Genomic DNA, 24,088 nt, shown 5'->3' on the forward strand with positions numbered 1-24,088 from the left:
GCCCCTTTCCCAATCCTATCCTAGGGAAAAGGCGACTTCATGGTGAAGACAGCAACTGTCACCAAGAATGGTCAGTGTTGTTGGAGAAAGGCAGGAGGCTAGTTCACACTGCTGGCGGGAGCAGAGTGTTCTCTCCCTCATGTTACGTTATGTGTCCTTGGATAGTTTTCTATGCAAATAGCTGGGCACAGACAAAGAATGTTCTGGATTTACTGATAGTGGTCGTTTTTTTCCTTTTTTTTTTTATACGTAAGAGTAAAAAGAATGAGGCTTTTGAGGGCTCAAGTAAATGACAAAATAATCCTGTTTCATATGGTGCCGCTGTCTCTAGTTTCATTTAGCGGTGGCTAATCTAGATTTAAAGGACTCTTGATGGTTTAGAGCTATTGGTTAGCCTGAACCCAATATGAGGTAGCTTTGGTAGGTAACAGTCAGGATGTGGGATCTTGTTAAGACAGAGATTTGGGACTTTTAACATCCCTGGGCTTGTGAGACTGGATGCCAGGGGCCATACGGGATAATACAGCCTCCAAAGTATTTCATACACTCCCCAGCCAAGCCCAGTCACAGAGTGGAAACTCATTCTTAATGTGAGTAAGGTTTAATAGCCCCTGTATAGAGAGCACTTCCTCTCTCCTGCTGTGTCCCAAATAAGCCTTACATCTCACAACACTGCCTGCCAGAGACCTCATGACTTGTGGTTTCTCTGCTTGATACAATGCACACGTCCAAGCTGTCTCAGTCATGATAGAGTAAAGGGAAACGGCATAATCTTGTTTTTATTTGCAACAAGCTTACAGTAATACAGGACATGATCACATTCGCTAATCCATCTTACACTTTCTACATTGTTACTTCAGTAACTGATATTGTCCTGTTGTTGCACCAGAAACTGCAGTCGTGTGGAGATCATAAGCCCAGGTCAACTCACCGTCCCTCCTCCTCAGAGAAGAGCTAAGTCACTGGACCACAGGACCTCGGAGTCGGTCATGACTGTGAGTGCTTATTACTTTTGGAATTTCTGTACACTGAAAGCATGGGGTCAAGTTTGTAAAACATGTCAGAAAACTGTCACAGTTCAAACAGGGTGCTCTCATAATTTAAACAAGTATAAATGAAAGCCCCAAGTGATTGACGGCAGTTTACTTTTATGTTGAAGTGTCTGAAAACTGTATGACCGTGCCTCTTTGAACTCCTGACTAACTTACTGTCTTATCTTCCTTACAGCTGATTGCTGTTAATCTTCAAAGAAAGGGTGGATGATGAAACTGGATAAGGAGGATCAGGTATAGGAATGGACAGATCAAGAATGTCTTTTACTTTCGTCACTGAACACCTTCCCACATTTCTACCCCAAAGGCACATGGATCCTGAATGTGTGCGTGTACATTTAGTGATGTTTAAGGTTGTGTGGTCCTGCTATGAAAGTGAAGCCTGACAGTTCAAATGTGTTATGTAGGTTTCTGCATCTACTATCCCTTATAATGTCTGTCTGCTCCCCTCTAGTGGAGGAAATACTGGTTTGTGCTATCAGCTGACAGTCTGAGGTACTACAAGGTTCCTTCGCAGAGGAGGCAAGTTCATGTGCATTTTCATTTTTACTGAATGAAGTACACACAGATATGTGATTTTGTGAGGACAGGGAAACATGATGTTGTTTGATTTTTTCATCCCAAGTCTTGAATTGATGTTGTCATCTTCTCTTGTTAGAACTCAGATCTGGAGGGGGAGATTGACTTGACAAGTGTCAAATGTCTCAGAGTACCAGGTATGTTTGTTTCCCAGATCTGTCTGCTCCCCTCTAGTGGAGGAAATACTGGTTTGTGCTATCAGCTGACAGTCTGAGGTACTACAAGGATTCCTTCGCAGAGGAGGCAAGTTCATGTGCATTTTCATTTTTACTGAATGAAGTACACACAGATATGTGATTTTGTGAGGACAGGGAAACATGYTTTTGTTATTTTTTCATCCCYAGTCTTGAATTGATGTTTMTCATCTMCTCTTGTTAGAACTCAGATCTGGAGGGGGAGATTGACTTGACCAAGTGTCATAATGTCTCAGAGTACCAGGTCCAGAGYAACTACGGCTTTCAGATCCATGTAAGACTAAATCTATACCTACAAAAATGTAAATCAACAGATGAATGTTGATCCATTRTATARATACAGTAAGTCTCCTATACTCAATCAAAGTAATATTCCTAATGTCTTCCCTCAGACCCAGAAGTGTGTCTTTACTCTGTCAGCCATGACTGCAGGGATACGGAGAAACTGGATCCAGGCCCTCATGAAGAATGTCCATCCATCTAACGCTCCTGATGTAGCCAGGTAAATGGRGTCTGTAATACCAGCCTCACTACTACATAGTAATACATTAGTAGACTACCACCKTTCTATAGTAYTGATGGGAAGGTCTCTGCCTTTGTTTAGGCAGAATGCCTCGTTTCCRCCGTCAGTAAGTATTTGTGTTATTCTGTTGTGATTGTAAAGCAGCTTGCCAGTCCATCGCATCCCTTGCAGCCCATCAGAGTCACTGCCCCTCCCTAAGCCAGATGTGACCCAMGACTCCTCCCCCTRCTCTGAGGTCCCTACAGAGAGAGTCCAGGGGCCCAAACAGAGCCGCATCCGTGAGAGGAGACGCGAAGGGCYCTCCAAGACCTTTGACTGGGCTGAGTTCAGCCCTATGGCCSTGCTAGCCTCTGAGCAGGAGGTGCAGCAGGAGACAAAGGAGCCTCTTCGGYTGGAGGTAGGGGACCTGGAGAGGAAGAGGAGGCGAGAGGAGAGGAGGAGGAGGTATGACAGCATGCTAGGCTVCCTTGTGGGCTGGGAGATGGACTGTGACAGAGGAGGTATCAGTCCCAGGTCACCCAGGACTCACCAGAYGGTGCAGAGGGAGATTGAACAGTGCTGGCAGCAGGTGGAAAGGACTGCCTTTAGACAGGAGAAGAKWGRTCCATTGTACACTGAGTCCCAGGGCAAGGATAAAGAGGATATGGGGATTCTACTGGAGACCTACCACAGGAGGGTGAGTCTGTGTATCTCAAAATGATTCCTAACAGGAACAATGTTAACGTTATGAGGTGCTTTCTCTGCTGCTGGTTGGCTTAKCGGTGGACTTACTMTATCTCTGTGTCTTGTGATTAAAGGTAGAYGAGTTGAAGGGCCAGTTGGCAGAGTCAGACCATCYCAGGCTTGAGCTGGAGGCTCAGTTGAGCACTGCATTAGGACGCCAGCATCATGCCTCCCTGCCGGTAAGGKAAAATAWATATTGGCCTATACATAGTATGGATATGCTCTGTATTTCCATCTATAATACTTCCACTTTGCAACAATGATAACTACCTAATTATAGACAATTGTCTTGCCTCCTCCTGTAAGCTTGAGGCCCCAATCTGCCCAGAAGCTGATCTTCCCTCTTTGAAAAGCCTGACTGACATGTACAGGGAGACCAGAGAGCTCCTCCAGCAACAGGAGCTGAAGAGACAGAACATACAGGAGCAGCTCCAGGAGCAGCTTGGCCTGTCCCTGTCATCGGCCCCTCTGGAGAAYCACAGCTCCCCTGGAACTCACCCATCACCACCACCCAGCATCTGGCTGCATGACACCGAGGGAAACCTCCAGGAGCTGGAGGATCTGTTCCCTGACTGCCCTATATCAGTAAACACACCTGTCATGTCACCAACCTCAGACACAGAACTCTCATCTTACTCTGTGCCTCAGAATGGAAGTGAYAACAGAGGGCCTAACTTGGGCAGTGAAACTAGCTCTCAGACACAGTTTGAAAATGGAAGCCATCAACAGACATCGATTCCAGAATCGCACACAAAAAGTTGTGCATGGAGCCCAGATTCACTGAGCATGGGGGAAACTCAGGAAAGAGCCAACAGCGTGAGAATAGACAACATACTATGCTGTGAGACACCCAGGCCCACGGAGGAGGAGTACGTAGACCCAGACCAGGCCATCGTGATGAGGAGACTATCCCAGGAGGTAGAGCTGCTCAGCAGCCAGAACGAGGCCCTCAACCAGCGCAACCAGGAGATGCTCAACCAGCTGACAGAGGCAGACAGAGAGATAGAGAGACTGAAAGCAGAGCTTATCACTCAGTACAGTGGGCCTCAGTTCCTCCCTGAGGCAGAGCAGCACAGCCAGACCAAAGTGGAAGGCCTGGAGAAGGAGCTGCGCAGGAGAGATGAGCAGCTCCAGGAGGCRCAGTCCCTACTAGCCTCAATGGACCAGCGTCTAACGGAGACAGAGGTACAGCTGCAGCTCAGCGAGGACACTTTCAAAGACCTGGGCTTCCCAGCAGAAGAGGATGATGATGATGAAGAGGAGGAAGCTGGGGAAGAGAATYTCAACACACACCACCTTGGAGAGAAGGAGCGGGAACACCTTCAACAGTGTCTGCAGGCCATGGAGGCCAAGCAATTAGAACTAGAGAGACAGCTCCAGCARACAGAACAGACCTGCAGGGAGCTGCAGGCCCACAACACACAACTCAGAYAGGCTGAGCGGTTGTACAGCCAGAGAGCCATGGAGGCAGAGGCTGACATCGTAAGGTTTAATGAGGAAGTAGAGAAGGAAAGGACYGTGGAGAAAGAAAGTGGATTAAGGTGTAGCAGTGAAGGCAAATGGCAGGAGGAGGTAATATTGGATTCAGGTGAAGAAAGGGTTCAGCAAGTGGTGGAAGGGATAAGGTTGATGTCCAGAACCTTAGGGAGAGTAGTGCAGGTGATTGACAGGTCAGATATGGATGTGGTAAAGATGCCATTAGATAGAAAGTGTGTGGAGGTGAACAAGACAGTGGTCAGGCAGCTTCAGTTAGAGGAYGAGTTTTGGGGAAGGCTGTTGAACAGTTTYAAGGTCAACCCATCCCAGTCCAATGAGGATAAACTCACAGATGTGATTCTAAGTCAGATTTTAGAACACATGGTAGTGGAAAAGCAAARGCTCCTCCTAGCTCATAGTCTTTTTTCTCATYATAAGAAAGATTTAAACATAAACACTGGAGGCCTGGACAGGATGAATGGATGCAGGTCTTTGAGAGACCTGGACATCATTGGAAACATAGCAGGTGAAACAGMTTCAGAAATGAAAYAGGAAGATGATGAWGAGAGGATYTGGAATGTGTACAASCAGSATAATGACACCGATGARTTCATAAGCCGACATTTCACAGAGKTCACACAGGAGAGAATTTTCCTGCTCAACCAAATCGCCTCCTCAGTCYGKGCCTCGGCCAATGACGAGCTCCAGTCCCTGGCACAAAGACTTTGTCATTTCCACAATGTAAATGAGCCCCGGTTAGCTTCCATACACTGCACCGCCATGGAAGCCTTCTCATCCTATCGTCTCAGTAGGCTTAACACTCTACACKAGAGCCAATTTCAAGAGACTCAACAGGGACTGCTCATTGCTTCTTCTCCTTTGATGTGCAGCAGATGTGCTGGGCTGCTGAGTGAAAACCATCAGRTTAGGGCCAGACGGTCAGACCTGGAGAGACAGGGGAGTTCCTCAGTGGGATTAGGGTTGACCKCCCTGAGGCAGGGAGAACACATAGACTCACAGCAAACAGCCACACAGCTACTAGACACTGCAAGTGAGCAGAAGWCAGAGACGCCTGCAATYAATGCTGCAGGTAAAATGGAGGTGGAAAGCCCAAACCAYGGAGTGACTGCAGTYGAGGAAGTGTGCWGGGTTAGAAGGTGTGCAGAAGTGGTGGAGGGTGACTTCCTGACCAACAGCATTGATAGTCCAATGATAAAGGTAGAGAGTAGGGTAGATGAGGTAGAGAGTAGGGTGGATGAGGTAGAGAGTAGGGTAGATGAGGTAGAGAGTAGGGTAGATGAGGTAGAGAAAGGAATCCAGGAAGTTGATTCTGATAAGGATGTAGAGGAGAGGAGCACTACTGAACCCCATGAAGAAGCAAACACTCTGGGGGAGGAGGAGCTGGAGATTGTGTTATCATCACTGAGAGGTCGTGTGAAGGATCTGGAGGAGCAGCTGTCTGTCATGGCCAACATGAAAGCAGAGCATGATGGGAGAATGGCATCTCTCCAGCTGAAACATAAGGAGGACATAGAAAAGCTAAAGGTAGGACAACTCCCATAATAACAATTGTCGATAATCATCAATGGGATTTTTGGTAGTTCCTGAATTCACTAGAATTAWGATGTAATGAACCAACCCCAGYGAGTAGTGACCATTATAACAATGGATCTGTGGATGAATCACCTAACAGTCCACTGCGTCTGTGTTTGCCCCTGCAGGCCACATATGAGCATGGCTTTGTCACCATGGAGGAGTCCCAGCAGAGGATCGTGGGGGAACTGCAGCACAGACACCAGCAGGACCTGCAGCGCCTGCAGTTAGACACAGACAGACTGCTGGAGGAGGAGACGGCTGCTACTATCACAGGTAATGGGGGACAGTGTGTGTGTGTGTGTGTGTTGTGTGTGTATGTTTAAAGGTTAAACATTTTTAGGATATTTACAGTATGTGTGAAGGCAGAGTTTCTCAGAATATTGATAAGCTCACATTCCCATGCCACTCTAATGGAGTGAACATATCCCCTTTTARTGTGGCATTAGCAATTGAAGCAATGAAGAACGCTCACCGTGCCGAACTCAGGAGAGAGATACAGAGGGCATGCCATGAAAACAACAATGCAGGAGACGTGAATCTTGGAGAAATATGCAGGCAACACAGGTAAATGTACTACCTGTTGATCTATGTGGTTGTAAATCGTCAAGGAAAGCACATGGCGAAATAGTACACTGGATTGGCTGACAAACATCTCCATACTCCCTGTCCTTGGCTCTGTATCTGTCTGTCTGTATAACACACAGTGCACCTTGTGTCTAGTCTTGGCCGTGGTTTTCAGCTCTCAGGATCATGTTTTTTTTGTGCGTGTGTGTGTGTGTGTGTGTGCGTGCATACACGTGAGTGTGTAGTGAGGGGCTGGCCTCCTGTCACAGGGAGCTGGAGGTGTTGTCCCAGCAGTACGCTCTAAAGTGTCTGGAGAGCTCCCACCTGGGCCAGGCCCTGGAGGCAGAGAGACAGGCTCTGTGTCAGTGTCAGCAGGAGAACCAGGACCTCAGAACTCGCAACCAGGTCAGTCACATTATGACCATGTACTATCACAAGTGTTTCTGCTCCAAGCCAACTAAATCTGCTGCCGGGTCCTCTGTCTTAACACACATAGTAGAATGCATAACGCATACTTTTATAAACTTCATATCAGACTGTTACAACACTGCAACAAAACCTTGAGGGTCCCTTACATTTCCCTTAGTATTTCCCAATTCTTTCTTTGTCATGAAATACAAAGTAGCGGTGTTAGTAATGATGACTGTGGTTGTCTTTCCAGGAGCTGAGTGGCCATCTAGCTGCAGAGATCACCAGACTTTGCTCTCTGGCCAAGCAGGACGCCTTCCCTCTTAGTCAGGAGAGAGATGTGTATGAGCTGGAGGTAAGTATTCAGTAGTACTGCACTGCACAAAAGCTATGTTGCTTAAGTATAACAAAAAATAGTTGGATATAATCTTTATCTAGTCCAGTAAAGTAAAGTTTGATGTAAAGGTAAACTGTATCTGCCTTTGACTGGTAACACCACTAGATATCACCCTTAGCAACATGACCAACTTACAGCCTCTAAAACATATGACATACTCATGTGCTGTACATTCTGTGCTGATCTATGGCACCTTGGTCCTCTGGTGTTGTACCTGTGTCTGAGGCATCAACTGTGATTCTGTCTGACTGTTAGATCTCCCTGCGTGTGAAGGAGTCAGAGGTGCAGGGCCTCAAGCAGAAGATCACCTCGCTCAAGGATGAACTCCAGACAGCCCACAGGGTGAGATCACAGCACACACTGGCAGAATAACAATAGCCTTTGTCTGTATAAATGTATGACGAGTAGACATAAGATGGACAACACTATTGTCCTGCTATTACCATGTATTACTGTACATTTATTAGCATGGGTCATACTCTATTTAACCTGGTAATAGTGCCTGTTTATAGCCTAATCCCTGTTCCCCCCAGGATAAGAGGTATGCAACAGAGACGTACAAGGACATCTACACAGAGCTAAGCATCATGAGGGCCAAGGCAGAGAGAGACCTGGGACATCTCAGGGAGAACCTGCGGTTGGCCCACAAAGCACTAGGAGAGCTCTCACCTGCAGTGAACACAGATAAAAATGGTAAACATGACATTATGCTGGTGGCCCGGCCTTCAGGGATTCCGAGATGAACCACTGATGTGAAAACGACAAGGTGTTGAGTGCTGCCACTCTGAGGCCAAAACCTGCATGACAGCCAAGTCTCGCTGGATGTTTCCCGACCCACCTCTGGTTTTGGCAGCATCACTAGTCTGTATCGTATAGATGTCATTCATTGCGTAATACAGACAATTTGTGAATAACCTCGTTCTGTTATGTATCTTAATAATATTGGATGTATCTGAATCCTCTGACTGTCATCTGTGCAGTTTGCTGTAGCATGTCAGTTAGTCCTTTAGATTTTGAATAACCCTTGACGTTCTGTCCATTTCTTACATAAGTTAAAGAAAGAGACTCTTATTAGAAGTCATATTGTACAGTGGTGCAGCATAACCCTATAGAGATATCCTTTGGGTACACATATATAATAAATATCTGCAACATCTGTTTTGCCCTTTCATGGGCCTTTACAGTGTCTCTTATGGGTGTGGTTGTCCGTTATTCTTCCTCATACATGCGGTTTGACCTCTCAATACTGGAGCCAACTAGTTGGTTTTAATCCTTATACTGGAGGCAACTAATGGTTTTAATCCTTATACTGGAGGCAACTAATGGTTTTTAACCCTTATACTGAGGGCAACTAATGGTTTTAATCCTTATATTGAGACAAATTAATGGTTTTAATCCTTATATTGGAGCCAACTCGTTGGTTTTTTAATCCTTATACTGAAGGCAACTAATGGTTTTAATCCTTATATTGGAGCCAATTAATGGTTTTAACCTTAGATAGGAGCTAACTAGTTGGTTTTAATCCTTATACTGAAGGCAACTAATGGTTTTAATCCTTATATTGGAGCCAACTAGTTGGTTTTAATCCTATACTGAAGGCAACTAATGGTTTAATCCTTATATTGGAGCCAACTAGTTGGTTTAATCCTTATACTGAAGACAACTATTGGTTTTCATCCTTCTTTCATCCATCATATACTCCCTAGTTCTGTTAGACTGAATAATAGAACAGACTGTCCTGGTAATGTAGCCAACATTTTGGGCATGGCTGCACCTTGTGAATAATCTTCTACAAATTCAGTGAATGTGTGTAATGTTCTTATATTTTCTGCATGTCTGCGAAATGTAGGAATGTCAGCGAAAAAAATACTATGCCATGCCAGATTAAAAAGCTGTTGGTGATTCTTTATGTGGCCTGACAGTAATCACTTTTGAAAACAATAGTCATGATGCTGGATCCTGTTTCTTTCTCCGTAGAGTGTCAAGGAAGATAACTGCAGCTGAAGAAAGAGACACAACGCACAACATGGATTGTTCATCTTGCTATCCATGTTTACACCATTTAGCACTTAGAGATCCAAAGTTATATTGTCAAACATTTTATGTCCTATCTACCGTTTCCTGTATACAGAATTTTAAAAGCGCATTATTTGAGGATTCTGTATTTTTACATCATTGTATCTAAACGCACACTACTATTTAGCCTGTCTACGTTTGTAGATAGGCTAGACAGTTTGTAGACGTTTTCCTGACGATTAACATTTATCTCAAAACGTTTGTAAAATGTGTAGAATTATTACACTGCTATGTCCAATCCAGTTATTGAACGGGGATATTTCTAAAAACAATTCAGATTAAGTTTGCTTTTCTTACCTGTGAAATACATGAAAAAGTATGTATGTACCGTCTGAGTCTATAATGRAAAAGTATTATTTGTTTGTGAGTGGGTGGTTTTATTTGGAGGCGTTTATCTTGGTCCTGCTAGTACACATMTTGATGTTCTTTATTCATGTCAAGTAATCTAATGATAAATTAAATGGATTTATTTTAAATAATTGTGTGACCTTTTATCAGTCTGCTACTGAATAATCATCACATAATCAAATCATCAGAGGACTGGGAAATATACAACATATTCTATGAATGTATTATATTTTATTTTACAACGAAAAAAATAACATCTTTATCATGAATGGAAATTCATACATTTATCATTATTAATAAAATATTTGTTTATGTCCACATCAAATGAAACTGACAAAACTCTCATCTCCCATAATGCATTGCCCGTTTACCACCAGCTGCCAGCTGAYTTCTTTACCAATGCAAGTAAACTACGAGATGCTCTTTTTGGAAAGGGAGCACCCCTTCAGTTTACTTTATTAATTTCAAAAAGGTAGGTAAAATAGTTAGTTTATTTACAACTATTTTCCAATATAATGGGTCCTCGGCAACATGTTTGTTATAACGCATGTTATTATGGATGAATAGCGAGCTAACTCCAGCTAGCTAGCTAAAGTCGGGTTGTCAACACAGTCGCTGGCTAACGTTAGCTGTGGTTATATTGCGGCTTTGTTTACACACTGTTTACAAAGGCCTGGATGCAAGTAGCTAGCTAGCCACTAGCCAGCTACCGTCAGCAGTGCACTCACCTGCAYCAAGGAACGACGAAGGGTAGGTAACCGGTACTACGTTGAACGGGCAGCTCCCATTTTTCTCTAGTAACGACGTTAGAAAGAGATAATATTTCAGAAATTGATTCTATCTCGAAATMGTATCACGCAATGCGACCTTACATTTTGTAGACTGAATTTGCTGTCACGAGTTGCAAATTAATAATCATCAATAATAATATTAATGCTTGGTTTAACGATAAATTGTTGTTATAGTGATGCATTAATAGTACAGATGTAGGATCTTAAATTGATCACTCTTTTGTTGCTGAGAATTTTCCTGCACGGAAGGAAATACAAACTTAATATTGTATTCAATGTTTTAAAAGGCTTCTAAAGTTTGTAATTTAGCCCTAATCAAAAATGTATCAATCCCTACAAAACATGTTCATTAATTATAATCCATATAGCTAATAATTCACATTTCCTGTTGCTTCATGATTATGTTCCTGCTGTAGCAAACTGCCTCAAATTAAAATCCTACATCTGTAGCTATTATGTAGAAAAGCTGCTTTTGAAATTCTGCCTATATAGGCTAGGTTTGAAGTTTGCCTACTGAATAACCTATGGGCTTAACCGTCMTTGTGACTGTATTTGTCTTAAGGRTATGGAGCTGTCGTCTCAAGACCCTCATCCTATGGCTTTGGATCTCTCAAAGAGATGTGGGAATAGTCATCTGAATCCCAGGACCACAGAGGTTCTGGACCTGATGAAGAAGCCCAGCTGGCACAGCATCACTGACGACCATGTGTCCATGCCCTGCATGCAGCTCCTCTCTGAGAAAACACTAACAGACACAGGTGTCAGACTTTCCTACGGGACTAGGACTTGTGTTCGCTCCCCCCTTTTACATAATGGTATGGACAGAAGCTTACGGGACTCAGGGTTGTACGAGCAACACCCTARAGAGAMCCTAAATGCAGAGAGCCCCATTTCTGAAAGTATTGAGGGAGACGAGAGTCAGAGTGACTCTGATGTCATTTTGCTTGTTTCCAGTTCTAAGGAAGCACCCTCACCTCAGGACTATTTAGACAGGGGATCTGTTAGTCCCTTAGTGGATTCTCCGTCCCCTGGCGCTGTCTCTTTGGGTGAAGCTAAAGGTTGTTTTCTACTGCCCCAGACACTGAGTTCCCCSAGTCCTGACAATACATATTCAGAGGATTCATCTGAAAGCACAGAGGAGATGTCGMTGAATGCAAAACCTGTTCTTAACCTGTCGGAATTAGCTGCTGTGTATGGGAAATATGTCAGGTCTCCTGTGGATGTCTCAAGTGATGATAGTGATGTCATTGAAGTTCCCATCACCAATGAAAAGAAAAAGATTCACAGTTTACCWGTTGATGTTCAAAATGAGAWAAGGCTGACAGGTGAAGCTAGTAATGTTGTAAAAAAAAGCCTTTCTCCACATCCTAGAACAATACAGCCTGGGGTCAGCGCTCAGAAACTCACCAACAATGTCACTCGCCATCATTCAAAAATACATACCAAAAACTCAAGTAGAATATTACCCAAGGAACATTCTGGCGACACAATGGACTCAAAAGAGAAGTCATCTAGTTCAGAGGATGAGTCTTGGTTACAGCCAACTGTCTACCTGTACAGGTGTGTAGTAGAATCTGATGACTCTGATGTGGACCGTCGGACAGTTCGACAGGACCCCTCTGAGAGCCTACGTTCCTCTAGAAGGCCACAGAGAGGATCATCACCTGCTACAGAGTCAAGGACCAAGGCCACACATGTGGAAGACATCCAACAGGAGTGGACAAAGCCCTCTTCACCCAGGAACAAAAGGTCAGGAACCAAGCAGAAAACCCACCAGAGAAGCCCAGCCAATCAGGCCTCAAGTAGTAGAAAAGCAGCAGCAAGTAAAACAAAACGGAGGAGGGAGAAACACAAACAAGCCGGCTCATCCTCCATGTTTTCCCATGAAGAGGCAGAAATCAAGCTGAAATATGCAAACTACAAACAGGACAAAAGGGCCAGTAAATCAGAGGACTTTTGCCCTTTTGTGCACATGGAGCAGAGGGAGTACTCTGCTTGTACAGTGATCAACGATCAGCAGGAGGAGAAGGATGTGAGGCGGAACAAAGGACAGCAACAACAACCAACTGGSTCTGTGTCTTTYTCTGGTGTCGTTCCTAAGACGTCTTGTTATCGTCTGGGTCGCCTCAGCTCAAAGAGTAAGTSTCAGCCCCTAATGGTGTGCTGCCTGTGTGGTGGGTCTGCTAATGCTGTGGGCCTAGGGGACCTACACGGACCTTACTATCCAACTGGACCTGCTTTGGAGGAACAAGGCAAACAGCAGYCKCAGAGGGAAGAATACAAGMACAGTGAACTGTCTGTAGATTGTAAGATAGGCCTATGTGGTCAGGTAGMGGAGAATGGGTTACATGAACTGAGCAATGTGCCTAGAGTAGAGGCTGTAGTTGATGACTGCTGCATCACAGTCAGTGATWGTGAAAGCTCCACATTGCCTTCAGCCAAAAAGCTCCGAACAAATGGCTSCGTGATGGAKGGCCACAGTCTGCCTGTGGTGCCCCACAACACCAATGAATGCTGGATCCACGAGGACTGTGGCATATGGTCCACAGGTGTTTTCTTGGTTAAAGGAAAGCTCTACGGCTTGGAGGAGGCTGTTAGGTTCGCCCAAGAAACAGTGAGTCAAATTCAACGATACCTCTTTGTTTGAGATAATGTGCATTTGTGCTTGCGTATCTCGAGTGCYACATAGATGAGAACATAACGGAAAATAGGATCATATTGCTGTGTATGCTAAATCAAATTGCATTGGTGTCTTCCTAACATTCCTGAAATGTAGGTTCGGTCTGCCTCACTGTATCAAAATATGTAAACAAGGTCAAACTGAAGCAGCTCAGATAGACAGAGGACCATTATGCTTGTGACTAGGTAACACAATGCCTTACTCCTTCACTGTGTCCTTGGCCTCTCAAATACAGCTTTATGCAAACATGCTTTTTTACATTTCCTTTCTTTTCCAGGTGTGTTCAACATGCCACACAGCAGGTGCAACCATGGGCTGCTTCCAGAAAGGGTGCCCCAATAAGTACCACTACAGCTGTGCAGCTCAGTCAGGTGGGAAGCTGTCCTGCTCTGCCTATGTACAATTATGTCAATGAAGAAACATTGTGTTGACTAAATGTTTTATTTTCTATCTATCTTTGCAGGCTGTGTGCTTAACGAGGAAAACTTCTCCATGAGATGTCCAAAGCACAAGGTAGATGTAACAATTGTCATTCCAGCAGTACCTGGTAAAATAACAAAACACAGGATGTTTAAGGAAATATATGTACATTTGTGTATAGCTATCTTACTAACATTTACAAATGTAGGTGTWATGATTAATAAATGGTGAGCAAATGGTTTGTAAATGCCTTATAAATGGTTTATTATGGACCCATAAAATATAGGGTTGCCTAAAGATCATTACTTTTTGATCTGAGATCTAGGCTATTAGCGCAGTGTTTCTGAAATATTGCACTTTTGTCCTTTCCAGAATAAATCATTCAGAGGTGTGAACATGCCAGACAACAGATGACAGGAGAGAAGGAATTGGACACCATGGAAGGTATGTGATTTTCTATGCCCTTGACATGTTACATTCATCATGTGAGACCAGACGGTTTAAAATGTACTAACTATAGATGTGTGTCCTTTGGAAGGGCTCCGGGTTTATTTGTAAATAGGACGGTATTTAGTCATTGATGCTCATCAGTCAGACTGTGAGAGATCTGTGATTGTGCATCGTGTTAGAGCTTGTTTTAGTGTTTGGTACAGCTAGGCTTCCCTAAGACTGTGCTGATTTGATTGTTTTCTCCACAAATAAGTTGAGCATCTTTACCCACAGTATGTTTAAAACAGGACTTAGGGTAAGATTTCACTATTGTTCAAAGTGACATCAAACTCAAACAAGTTTGTGCTAATGATCCTCTGGAGCACGTTGTTCCCAAACTGGGTCAGGACCCACTTGTGGGTTGTGGCAGGGGTCCAGGTGGGTCGTGGGATTACATTTGTTGTCCATTGCATTTTTACCAAAAAACATACTTTTTTTTATTATACATTTTTGGGGTAGAAAAATGCTTTGTGTAAATTTAAATTATTAAAACCAAATAGAAAATATGTAGAAAATATAATGGACCTATATATTTGTAAATAATAACCTATAATCTTTGAGCTAGACAACCAGGCCCCATTGATTTTGTTATAGTGTTTGAGCATAGGAATAGGGCACTAATCTGTCAAAATGTGTAGAATTGCAGGAAATGTGCTTAAGATCTGCCACATTTTCTCCCGGCTCCATTGCAACATGTATACAATTGCAGAAGAAAATTTGCTTTGAAAAGCAACATTTTATTTCAACTTCACGGCAAAATATGTAGAATTGCTGGAAATTAGCTTCAAAGCATAAAATGTTTCTCTCCACTGCCAAGATTGTATTTTTTACTTATTTTTATACTGTATTTTTTACTTGTTCTGTCTGTGTATGTTTTTTCACAGCTCAAACACTTAAGGTGGATCGCAAAGCTAAAAAGTTTGGAAACATTTACATTTGAGTCATTTAGCAGACGTTCTTATCCATAGCGATTTACAGGAGCAATTAAGGTTAAGTGCCTTGCTCAAGGGGAAAACATCGAAAGATTTTTCACCTAGTTGGCTCGGGGATTCAAACCTGCCACCCCTGCTCTAGAGGATTCCAAATTCAAGTTGGATTATTAGTTGATTAAGGAACACACACACAATCTACAGTGTCAGTTTGACAGGGAATGTGCACAGAAATGGCAGAAACGCCATGATCTGTCTCTTATACACATCTAGATGTGTATAAGAGACAGGTGTCAGTTTGACAGGGAATGTGCACAGAAATGGCAGAAACGCCATGATAATTACTTTGAAGTTTAAAGAGGTTTGAATTCCATTTAAGAATCTTAACAGGAAGGTTTAGAGGTACAGCCAGTCACTCTGCTGTTGATGAGTGTAGGTAGACCTTCCCTCAGTGAGATGAGCTGTGTGGAACATGAGAACCTACCTAGTGATTGGGACCCTGGCAGAACAAGGTGTGAAAAAGCAATGACACTGATTTGCCAACTGTGCTAAAAGAATATCCTCAATCTGCTGCAAGGGCTTCTGGGTTAACATGCATAGCCTACCATGTTGAAACTGATTTGATTTGCTCTGCAGTTGTAAAAAAAAAAAAATATCTCGGGCTTCGCAAGAGATAAATGAGTGAATGTGGTGCAGAAAGTATGTACTTTCACACCCATGTCTATTTCAGTGTGTGACCCTAGCTACTCTATAGCTGTACTGTACACTTGAGTAACTGATTATTTTTGTCCAATTCTATAACAGTGTCACTGTTCCCTTGTGTTTCCCTGACAGCTAAACCTCATTGGCAGCAGCCACCAGATAGATAGTCTCCTTCACCCCAGAGAAGAGGCTGTGGAAGAACTGCAACATTCTATTCATGTTTTCTTTTATCTCTTGAATGTTTACATTGAGTCCATGTTACTTTAGTATTATTAATGATTCTGAATTGATTGTACCAATGAAGCCAAATGCTCTTATTGTGTGTCTGCCTGCAGATGGCCGTAGTCTTTTTGGCCCGTCTCCACTGTGGAAGCTTGAGAGTTATGTTGCCAGGTTTGTTGTGCTGTTTGCTTTGTTGAAAGACCAAAATATCACTGTTTGGTCCTCTGTTTTATTTTGTTMAAGTTTTATATCTATGTTTGGTCTTTTTACCTTTTAATACTGAAATGACGATTGACATGTTTTTGTGTTCACAATGTGTGACAGACTTYCTATTGTTTCCTTATTTGATAGGAACCTTTATTTAATAGGAACCTTGAGAGGACAATAGTTGAGTTCAGTATTCATCCTAATTAACAGTGATTGAATGGCCAACCAGTCACTCCCCTGATAATATGACTTGTTTTGCAAGGTTGCTACTTTGAAATTCAGATTTCTGTATGTTACTATAAGGATTTTTGCATCTCAGATTATCCTGGTGGAATGCTTTGGTAATCATTCGGAACTAAATGGCAACAGAGGAAGTGATGGATCTCCAGAAAGGCTTCTATGGCTGCGCTTACACAGGCAGCCCAATTCGGATATTTTTTCCACTAATTGGTCTTTTGACCAATCACTTCAGATCTTTTCGCTTCAGATCTGATTGGTCAAAAGGCCATTTTAGTAAATAAAAATATCAGAATTGGGCTGCCTATCTAAATTCAGTCATAAAGACATATTTATTTTCTATTTATGATTTAATCATGTTGTGCATATTTATTTATGTAATGTTCAGCTGACATGGTGGTAGTGCTGCTCAATGAGGAAAAGGTACAATGTCTGTTTTGCACAAAGTTTGCAACGGTTGGTACATTCAACCCACTGGGCACACACTGGTTGAATCAACGTTGTTTCCACGCCATTTCAATAAAATTACGTTGAACCACTGTGGAATAGACGTTGCATTGACGTCTGTGCCCAGTGTGAAATGATTTTGAATTTGACCTGATATCATTGGCTCCAGAGATTATGATTTTATACTGGGTTCTGTTAATGCAGTCTTTAAGGAAATGTATGGGTGTTCCAGTCTTACATATGTGTGAGGAAGAGATGGCTAACACATGGAATTAATTGTCTGTAACAGCTTGCAACTGTTGCCTTTTTGTCACCTGTTTGAATAAAAGCTGACATTCCTGTGTACATCACTTGTTTTAAGATGTGATCATTTTTATCATAATTCATCTCTTTTATTAGATGTATCCATGATTTAGTAGCCGTGATTCAGTGGGACAGGTTAGGTTAAGATATTCTGTATAAAAATGCTCGAACATATGTTGAACTTGTGTTGCATACAACAAAGGGAAGTCTGGAAGTATCCGTGCTGTTTATGTTCTCTTTATGTAAGTACAGTAATTGTAGATAACTGCTCATTTCTAGACTGCTACGGTCATGTTGAACCATTCACCCTCTCCTTGTATGAATAATTCTTCTGCAAACTTCAGATGCCTTCTGTGACCTATTCTTCTATTCCTCTACCTCTGTTATCAGGAATAATCTGCTCTCAATGTTTTACTGCACGTGTCTGCCTCACTTTTAACTGGGTGTCATCCTGACCTGGTGGGTGGTGCTCACAGAGCATATCTCACCTTGTTGAACTCAGAATATAACCGTGTTCCCCCCTGCTAAAATAGACTGGCATCCCATTCCTATGTGAGAGAGCTGTGGCTTTGTCTCCAGGAAGAGGGTTTAACTGAGCAAATCTCTGCATTTTAAGCAGCCAATTTCACAGAGAATATTCAAACAGCTGTTGTGTTTCCTCCCCATGGAAGATGAGACTATATTTAGCTGCRTTTCATTACAAGGGTTTACACATGGACAGCCATTTGGAATGGCAGCTCCATATGCTAACAGTTTGATCTTTTAGCATACAGATGTAGGATCTTAATTTTAGCACTTTTGTTGCTGAGAATGCTCCTGCACTGCAGGAAGTACCGATGAACTTTGTGATTGACATAAATTCACTGAAAACCCACACTAACACACAGTGCCTTCAGAAAGTATTCAGACCTCTTGACTTTTTACACATTTTGTTACAGCCTTATTCTAAATGGATTTGYAAAAAATCCTCAGCAATCTACACATAATACCACATAGTGACAAAGCAAAAACTGTTATTTAGAAATGTTTGCAAATGTATAAAAAAAAATTAAAACAGAAATACCTTATTTACATAAGTAGTCAGACCCTTTGCTATAAGACTCAAAATGTGGCTCAGGTGCATCCTGTTTCCATTGATCATCATTGAGATGTTGCTACAACTTGATTGGAGTCCACCTGTGGTAAATTCAATTGATTGGACATGATTTGGAAAGGTACACACCTGTCTATATAAGGTCCCACAGTTGACAGTGCATGTCAGCAAAAACCAAGCCATGAGGTCGAAGGAATTGTACATAGAGGTCCTAGACAGGATTCTGTCGAGGCACAGATCTGGGGAAGGGTACCAAAACATTTCTGCAGCATTGATGTTCCCCAAGAACACAGTGGCCTCCATCATTCTTAAATGGAAGAAGTATGGAACCACCAAGACTCGTCCTAGAGCTGCCGCCCGGCCAAACTGAGCAATCGGGGGAGAAGGGCCTTGGTCAGCTCCAGAGTTCCTCTGTGGAGATGGGAGAACCTTCCAGAAGGACAACCATTTCTGTAGCACTCCACCAATGGAAGCCACCAGATGGAAGCCACTCCTCAGTAAAAGGCACATGACAGCCTGGAGCTTTTGGAGTTTGCCAAAAGTCACCTAAAGTCTCTCAGACCATGAGAAACAAGATTCTCTGGTCTGATGAAACCAAGATTGAACTCTTTGGCCTGAATGCCAAGTGTCACGTCTGGAGGAAACCTGGCACCATCCCTACAGTGAAGCATGGTGGTGTCAGCATAACGGTGTGGGGATGTTTTTCAGCGGCAGGGACTGGGAGACTAGTCAGGGTTGAGGGAAAGATGAACGGAGCAAAGTATAGAAAGATCCTTGATGAAAACCTGCTCCAGAGCACTCAGGACCTCAGACTGGGGCGAAGGTTCACCTTCCAACAGGACAATGACCCTAAGTACACAGCCAAGACAATGCAGGGGTGGCTTCGGGGACAATTCTCTGAATGTCCTTGAGTGGCCAAGCCAGAGCCCGGACTTGAACCCAATCGAACATCTCTGGAGAGACCTGAAAATAGCTGTGCAGTAAAGCTCCCTATCCAACCTGACAGAGCTTGAGATGATCTGCAGAGAAAAAAGGGAGAAACTCCCCAAATATGGGTGTGCCAAGCTTGTAGCATCATACCCCAAAAGACTCAATGCTGTAATCGCTGGCAAAGGTTCTTCAACAAAGTACTGAGTAAAGGGTCTGAATACTTATGTCAATTTGATATTTCAGTATTTTCACTTTTAATATGTTTGCAAAAATGTCAATACAATTTTTTTGCTTCGTCATTATGGGCTATTGTGTGTAGATTGTTGAGGGGAAAAAACAATTTTATACATTTTAGAATAAAGCTGTAACGCAACAAAATGTGAAAAAAGTCAAGAGGTTTGAATACTTTTCCGAAGGTATTAACATATATTAACAGCAGCACTTTTCATGTAGCATACTTTTGGCAAGATTATTTTCCTGTGACAATATAGATCAAATTAAGATCCTACACCTGTAGGCGACTGATGATGCTGGATGCCTGTCTGAAGATGACAGATGCTGAAGAGTTTGGTGGAAAATACCAACATGTATTATGCCTCATTGGACAATTATGAAACACTTGCATCATCCAACATAATGTGGGTTGTATTTCAGCCATTATGACAGTGGAAATATTGCTTCTTGCATAAATACCATGACATTTCACATTTTTCCTACAGTACCTCAAGATAAAAGCCTTTTCAAATGTTAACTGGGTATAAGAAAAATGTATTTAACGTAGGTGTAAATTGTAAACACAGCAAAATGCCAGCCTCATAATTGCTAACCTCGTTTGACTTTGGGCCATTTCAGTGAACGGAGGGACCTATGAGAGCTATCATTTAACTCTGTAGCAAGTGTTTTGTTAGGACGAGCGTTTTAGCTGTATCTAAGATAAATAATCGCTTGTTTATCTTAGAGATTAAGTTAAGAGAGACAGGGAGAGCTCTGTCACGCTAAATTGTCTCATTATAATGTTTATGCCTAAGGCCCACACTTCTCTCACTCTTTCACTCTCTTTCTCCATCTCTCTCCCTCTCTTTCTCTCTCCTCTCTCTCCCGCTCTCTCCGTCTCYTTCTCACTCACTCTTTCTCTCTCTCGCCGTGCATGCAGCAGCCTTAGCTCTGGGCGCAGTGTTATCTCAGCTCCCAGGACTCTGACAGGCTCATTCGATCAATCCCTCCCACTATCTCAGCAGCTCAGCACAGCAGCACAGCAGCACAATGCCATTGCAGGTCACTCAGAATCTCATCATCCAGGGTCACAAAATAACGGATGCACAACAGGGCCATGCACAGACCATTTGGGGTCAGTGAAAAAAAGGGGCTCTCCCCCCAAAAATGTCCCACATCAATTATTACAAGAACAGAGGAACGCAGCACAATCTGATGAGTAAAGTATTTTGCTAAACTATTTTGAACTGGAATAAATGCTGCACTTATTAACAATGACCAACACAATTCCAGTCATCATAGAAGATAGGAAATACTGTAGCCTACCATTACTAGGCTATATCCAACCCAACTCCATTTGAAATACTGTAGCCTGCCATTACTAGGCTATATCCAACCCAACTCCATTTGTTGTCACTATCATGTATCCCAGTGGTTTTCAAACTTTTTGACCCATGACCCCGATTAAGGACTGGTACAAAACCTGCGACCCCAACGCAAGCACATGCACGTGTGTACACACGAACATGCGCGCACAGTCGCTGTACAAATGTAGCCTGTCATTACAGCCATAAACAGTGAAGCATTTTCAAAACGCAATATAGACTACAGAACTGCGTTTTATACCTGCATTTATAGCTGAAATTCATTCATGTTAGCAGCCAATATCAACTTGGGGTATATCATGTCACTTCTCTGGAGTCCAGAGCAATCATACGGCCTGCTTGTAGCATACTATAAGTGAAGGTTGCAGGATCTGATGGAAAGCATGCTGTGTCTACACCGCGCCAATCATTTTGGAGTGCATCCTGCCTGCAGAGTGCTCGTTAGCAGCAGGGTACCCCTGTTCTTCCTCACAGATATCGTAATAAATTCGCACAGCGCCATAATTTTTGAGTACATCCTGCCTGCGGAGTGCTCATTGGCAGCAGGGTTGCCCTGTTCTTCCTCACAAATATTGTATAACGTTTTCCAAAATATGTTACATCTTCATCCCATAATATTGAAGGCATGTTGAGCTGCTTATCTTTAGACAGTAGCCACCCAAACTTGGTCAGAAATCTGAAAATGATAAATCAAATCGTCAGGTAGCCTATTGTTCTGGCAAACTGTATTTTATATGGATGATATACGTAGGCCTACTATGTTTGCCTGGCAAAATGAGAAAAAAACAATTCTGGTCACTTACCTGGATATGCGCTACCCGATACCGTTGATTGGTCATTGGCCAACAATCAAGACGAGCAACTATTTGATTCTGAAGCATAGATGAGAATTTAAAGATGGGCAGTGGATTCATAACGACAAAGACAAAGAAAATGATTTTTTCCAGGGAGGGGGGGTTGTGTCCACCCATGCCTATGCCCTATGCCTAATGCACAAAACGTGAAAGCGCAAAATTACATCATTATAACTCTAATCTCTGCCAAAATATCTGCTCTCACAAATTCTCTGTTACATAATCAGATGTCACACATTTGAGGCACACATGCACCACCAACCAGACAGGCAGTATAGATCAAACACCATTTTTGCAAATCATGTAAGTGCCCCCACAGTATATCACCGTGACATAGGTTACAGCTCTGTACTTTGTCAGCGGCGCGAGTCATTTTGGCAGCACGCAATCGAGAATCAATATTTCATCACACTATTACAGATTGGCTTGTGTTGTTGAAGCCCAAAAATAACCTGGATAATTACGGAGTGCATCAAAGGTTGACGGTGTTGGACACAGAGTGATACATGTTGGACCATGAGGGATGGCTTCTTCTCTCCCCTGGGTTCAATGACCTAGTATCCTCAGTGAAAGAAGTCGTGGAATCGCCTTCACATTCATATTTTATTGTCGTGTAACCATGACTCAATCTACTATTTGAAAAATAGTTATTCATGTTGTAATGGAGCATTTCCTAATAGAGATTATTTTTTATAGTTTGAGCCAGATTATATTTTATTGCTTGAGTCAGATAATTTTTTATAATATGAGTCCATTTCACACCAGTTATCTATTTTTTGCCAAACATGTTTTTCTGTGTGATATGTCTTAATTTCTTGTTCTCCCTCTTTTTTCTTTTTGTTAATTTTTGGATTATGTGTCTATTGGTATTGGCAGATATTGCTGCACTGTTGGAGCTAGAATCATAAGTATTTTGCTGCATCTGCAATAACCTCTGCAAAACTGTGATTTGATTTTAGATTTTATTTGATATGAGATGTCTATATGTAGAGGACTTGCTCCCAACAATATACTCTTGTGGATGTGAAAAGCCTCCTGCATGTTTACCTCTCAAGGTTTTCCAACCTCCAGGACTTGGAGATGAAATGTACAGTTCCACTAGACCTGTAAACCATTCCTCTCTCTACTTGGCAATGAGTTCACATGCTCAAATCTTCATTTGAGCCAGTTTGCTACAGCAGGAAAACAATCCTGCAGCAACAGGAAATGGGAATTATTATGTGGATTATAACTAATGGACATTTTTGTCAGTGTTGATACACAAAATCAAGTCTGAAATTTCAAAATTGAAATTACAAACTTCAGAAGCCTTTTTAAACCTTGAATACACTACAAGTTTTCCTGCAACAGGGTGATTGAATTAAGATCCTACATCTGTACAGCTCATATCTGTGGTCTTACACTCTGTGTGCATGATTAGCCAAGGAGACTGAACATCATTGTATTTTTTTCATTAGAAGTAACATTCAGATAGTATTTAAGGATGTATCAAACCGTTATCCTCCCAGCCGCTCTCCCCCTGCTAGCCACAGCTACAGTAGAGACAGTAAACATGACAGTGGAGTGGAGAGGCAGTGAGGTGTGCAGTGCAGTGCTCTATAGTAATTGCTATGCTGAACATGCAGTCCTGATGATTTCCACTCCAGCAGCAGCAGCACTGCCTTGGCCAGGGTGAGCTGTTGGTTTCCCTGCTGTGCTGCATCCAAGCAGATCCACAGGCCTGCCCTGGTACTGGTTGTCTCAAGCACTGATGCTCACCCTATTCACTCACCCCTTCTCATTATCTCCACACGCTTCATCATTGTGATACATAGTGTAGGCCCCAGAAAGAATATAAAAAAATGTCAGGCCTCCCGAGTGCCGCAGCGGTCTAAGGCACTGCATCACAGTGCTAGAGGCGTCACTACAGACCCAGGTTTGATCCCGGGTTGTATCACAACCGGCCGTGATCGGGAGTCCCATAGGGTGGTGCACAAGTGGGCTAGGGGAGGGTTTGGCTGGGGGGCTTTACTTGGCTCATCACGCTCTAGCGACTCCTTGTGGCGGGCCGTGCGCCTGCAGGCTGACCTCGGTTGTCAGGTGAACAGTGTTTCCTCAGGCACATTGGTGCAGCTGACTTCCGGATTAAGTGGGCGGGTGTTAAGAAGCAGTTTGGTGGGTCATGTTTCGGAGTACGCATGACTCGATCTTCGCCTCCCGAGCCCATTGGGGAGATGCAACGATGAGACAAGATAGAAATTGGGGAGAAAA

The 24,088-nt window shown here is 42.9% G+C and overlaps 2 protein-coding genes across 3 annotated transcripts in view; both read left to right on the top strand.

The window, feature by feature from the left end:
• LOC111980124 (putative leucine-rich repeat-containing protein DDB_G0290503) overlaps window positions 1-10,100 on the top strand; it is a 21,868-nt gene extending 11,768 nt beyond the window's left edge. Inside the window, 13 exon segments of the mRNA XM_070449793.1 lie at window positions 1,806-1,874; window positions 2,010-2,099; window positions 2,218-2,327; window positions 2,493-3,024; window positions 3,146-3,250; window positions 3,378-6,092; window positions 6,269-6,416; window positions 6,590-6,707; window positions 6,953-7,112; window positions 7,369-7,470; window positions 7,768-7,854; window positions 8,046-8,205; window positions 9,490-10,100. Of these exon segments, the coding sequence (XP_070305894.1) occupies window positions 1,806-1,874; window positions 2,010-2,099; window positions 2,218-2,327; window positions 2,493-3,024; window positions 3,146-3,250; window positions 3,378-6,092; window positions 6,269-6,416; window positions 6,590-6,707; window positions 6,953-7,112; window positions 7,369-7,470; window positions 7,768-7,854; window positions 8,046-8,205; window positions 9,490-9,506 (4,413 nt within the window). The 3' untranslated portion in view covers window positions 9,507-10,100.
• A 195-nt stretch (window positions 10,101-10,295) lies between these two features.
• Window positions 10,296-16,577, top strand: LOC111980950 (uncharacterized protein CG5098). 2 transcript variants are annotated; one of them, XM_024012029.3, is made up of 6 exons: window positions 10,296-10,408; window positions 11,290-13,341; window positions 13,685-13,778; window positions 13,871-13,920; window positions 14,200-14,271; window positions 16,080-16,577. In XM_024012029.3, exons 2-5 carry the CDS (start codon window positions 11,293-11,295, stop codon window positions 14,239-14,241), a joined length of 2,235 nt encoding a protein of 744 aa, XP_023867797.1. In that variant the 5' UTR covers window positions 10,296-10,408; window positions 11,290-11,292; the 3' UTR covers window positions 14,242-14,271; window positions 16,080-16,577. The 2 variants fall into 2 exon arrangements, with proteins under 2 accessions (XP_023867797.1, XP_023867796.1); XM_024012028.3 differs by lacking the exon at window positions 10,296-10,408 and adding an exon at window positions 10,601-10,686.
• The last annotated feature ends 7,511 nt before the right edge of the window (window positions 16,578-24,088 follow it).

Source organism: Salvelinus sp. IW2-2015, linkage group LG20 (genome assembly GCF_002910315.2).
Source record: "Salvelinus sp. IW2-2015 linkage group LG20, ASM291031v2, whole genome shotgun sequence".
NCBI lineage: Eukaryota > Metazoa > Chordata > Actinopteri > Salmoniformes > Salmonidae > Salvelinus > Salvelinus sp. IW2-2015.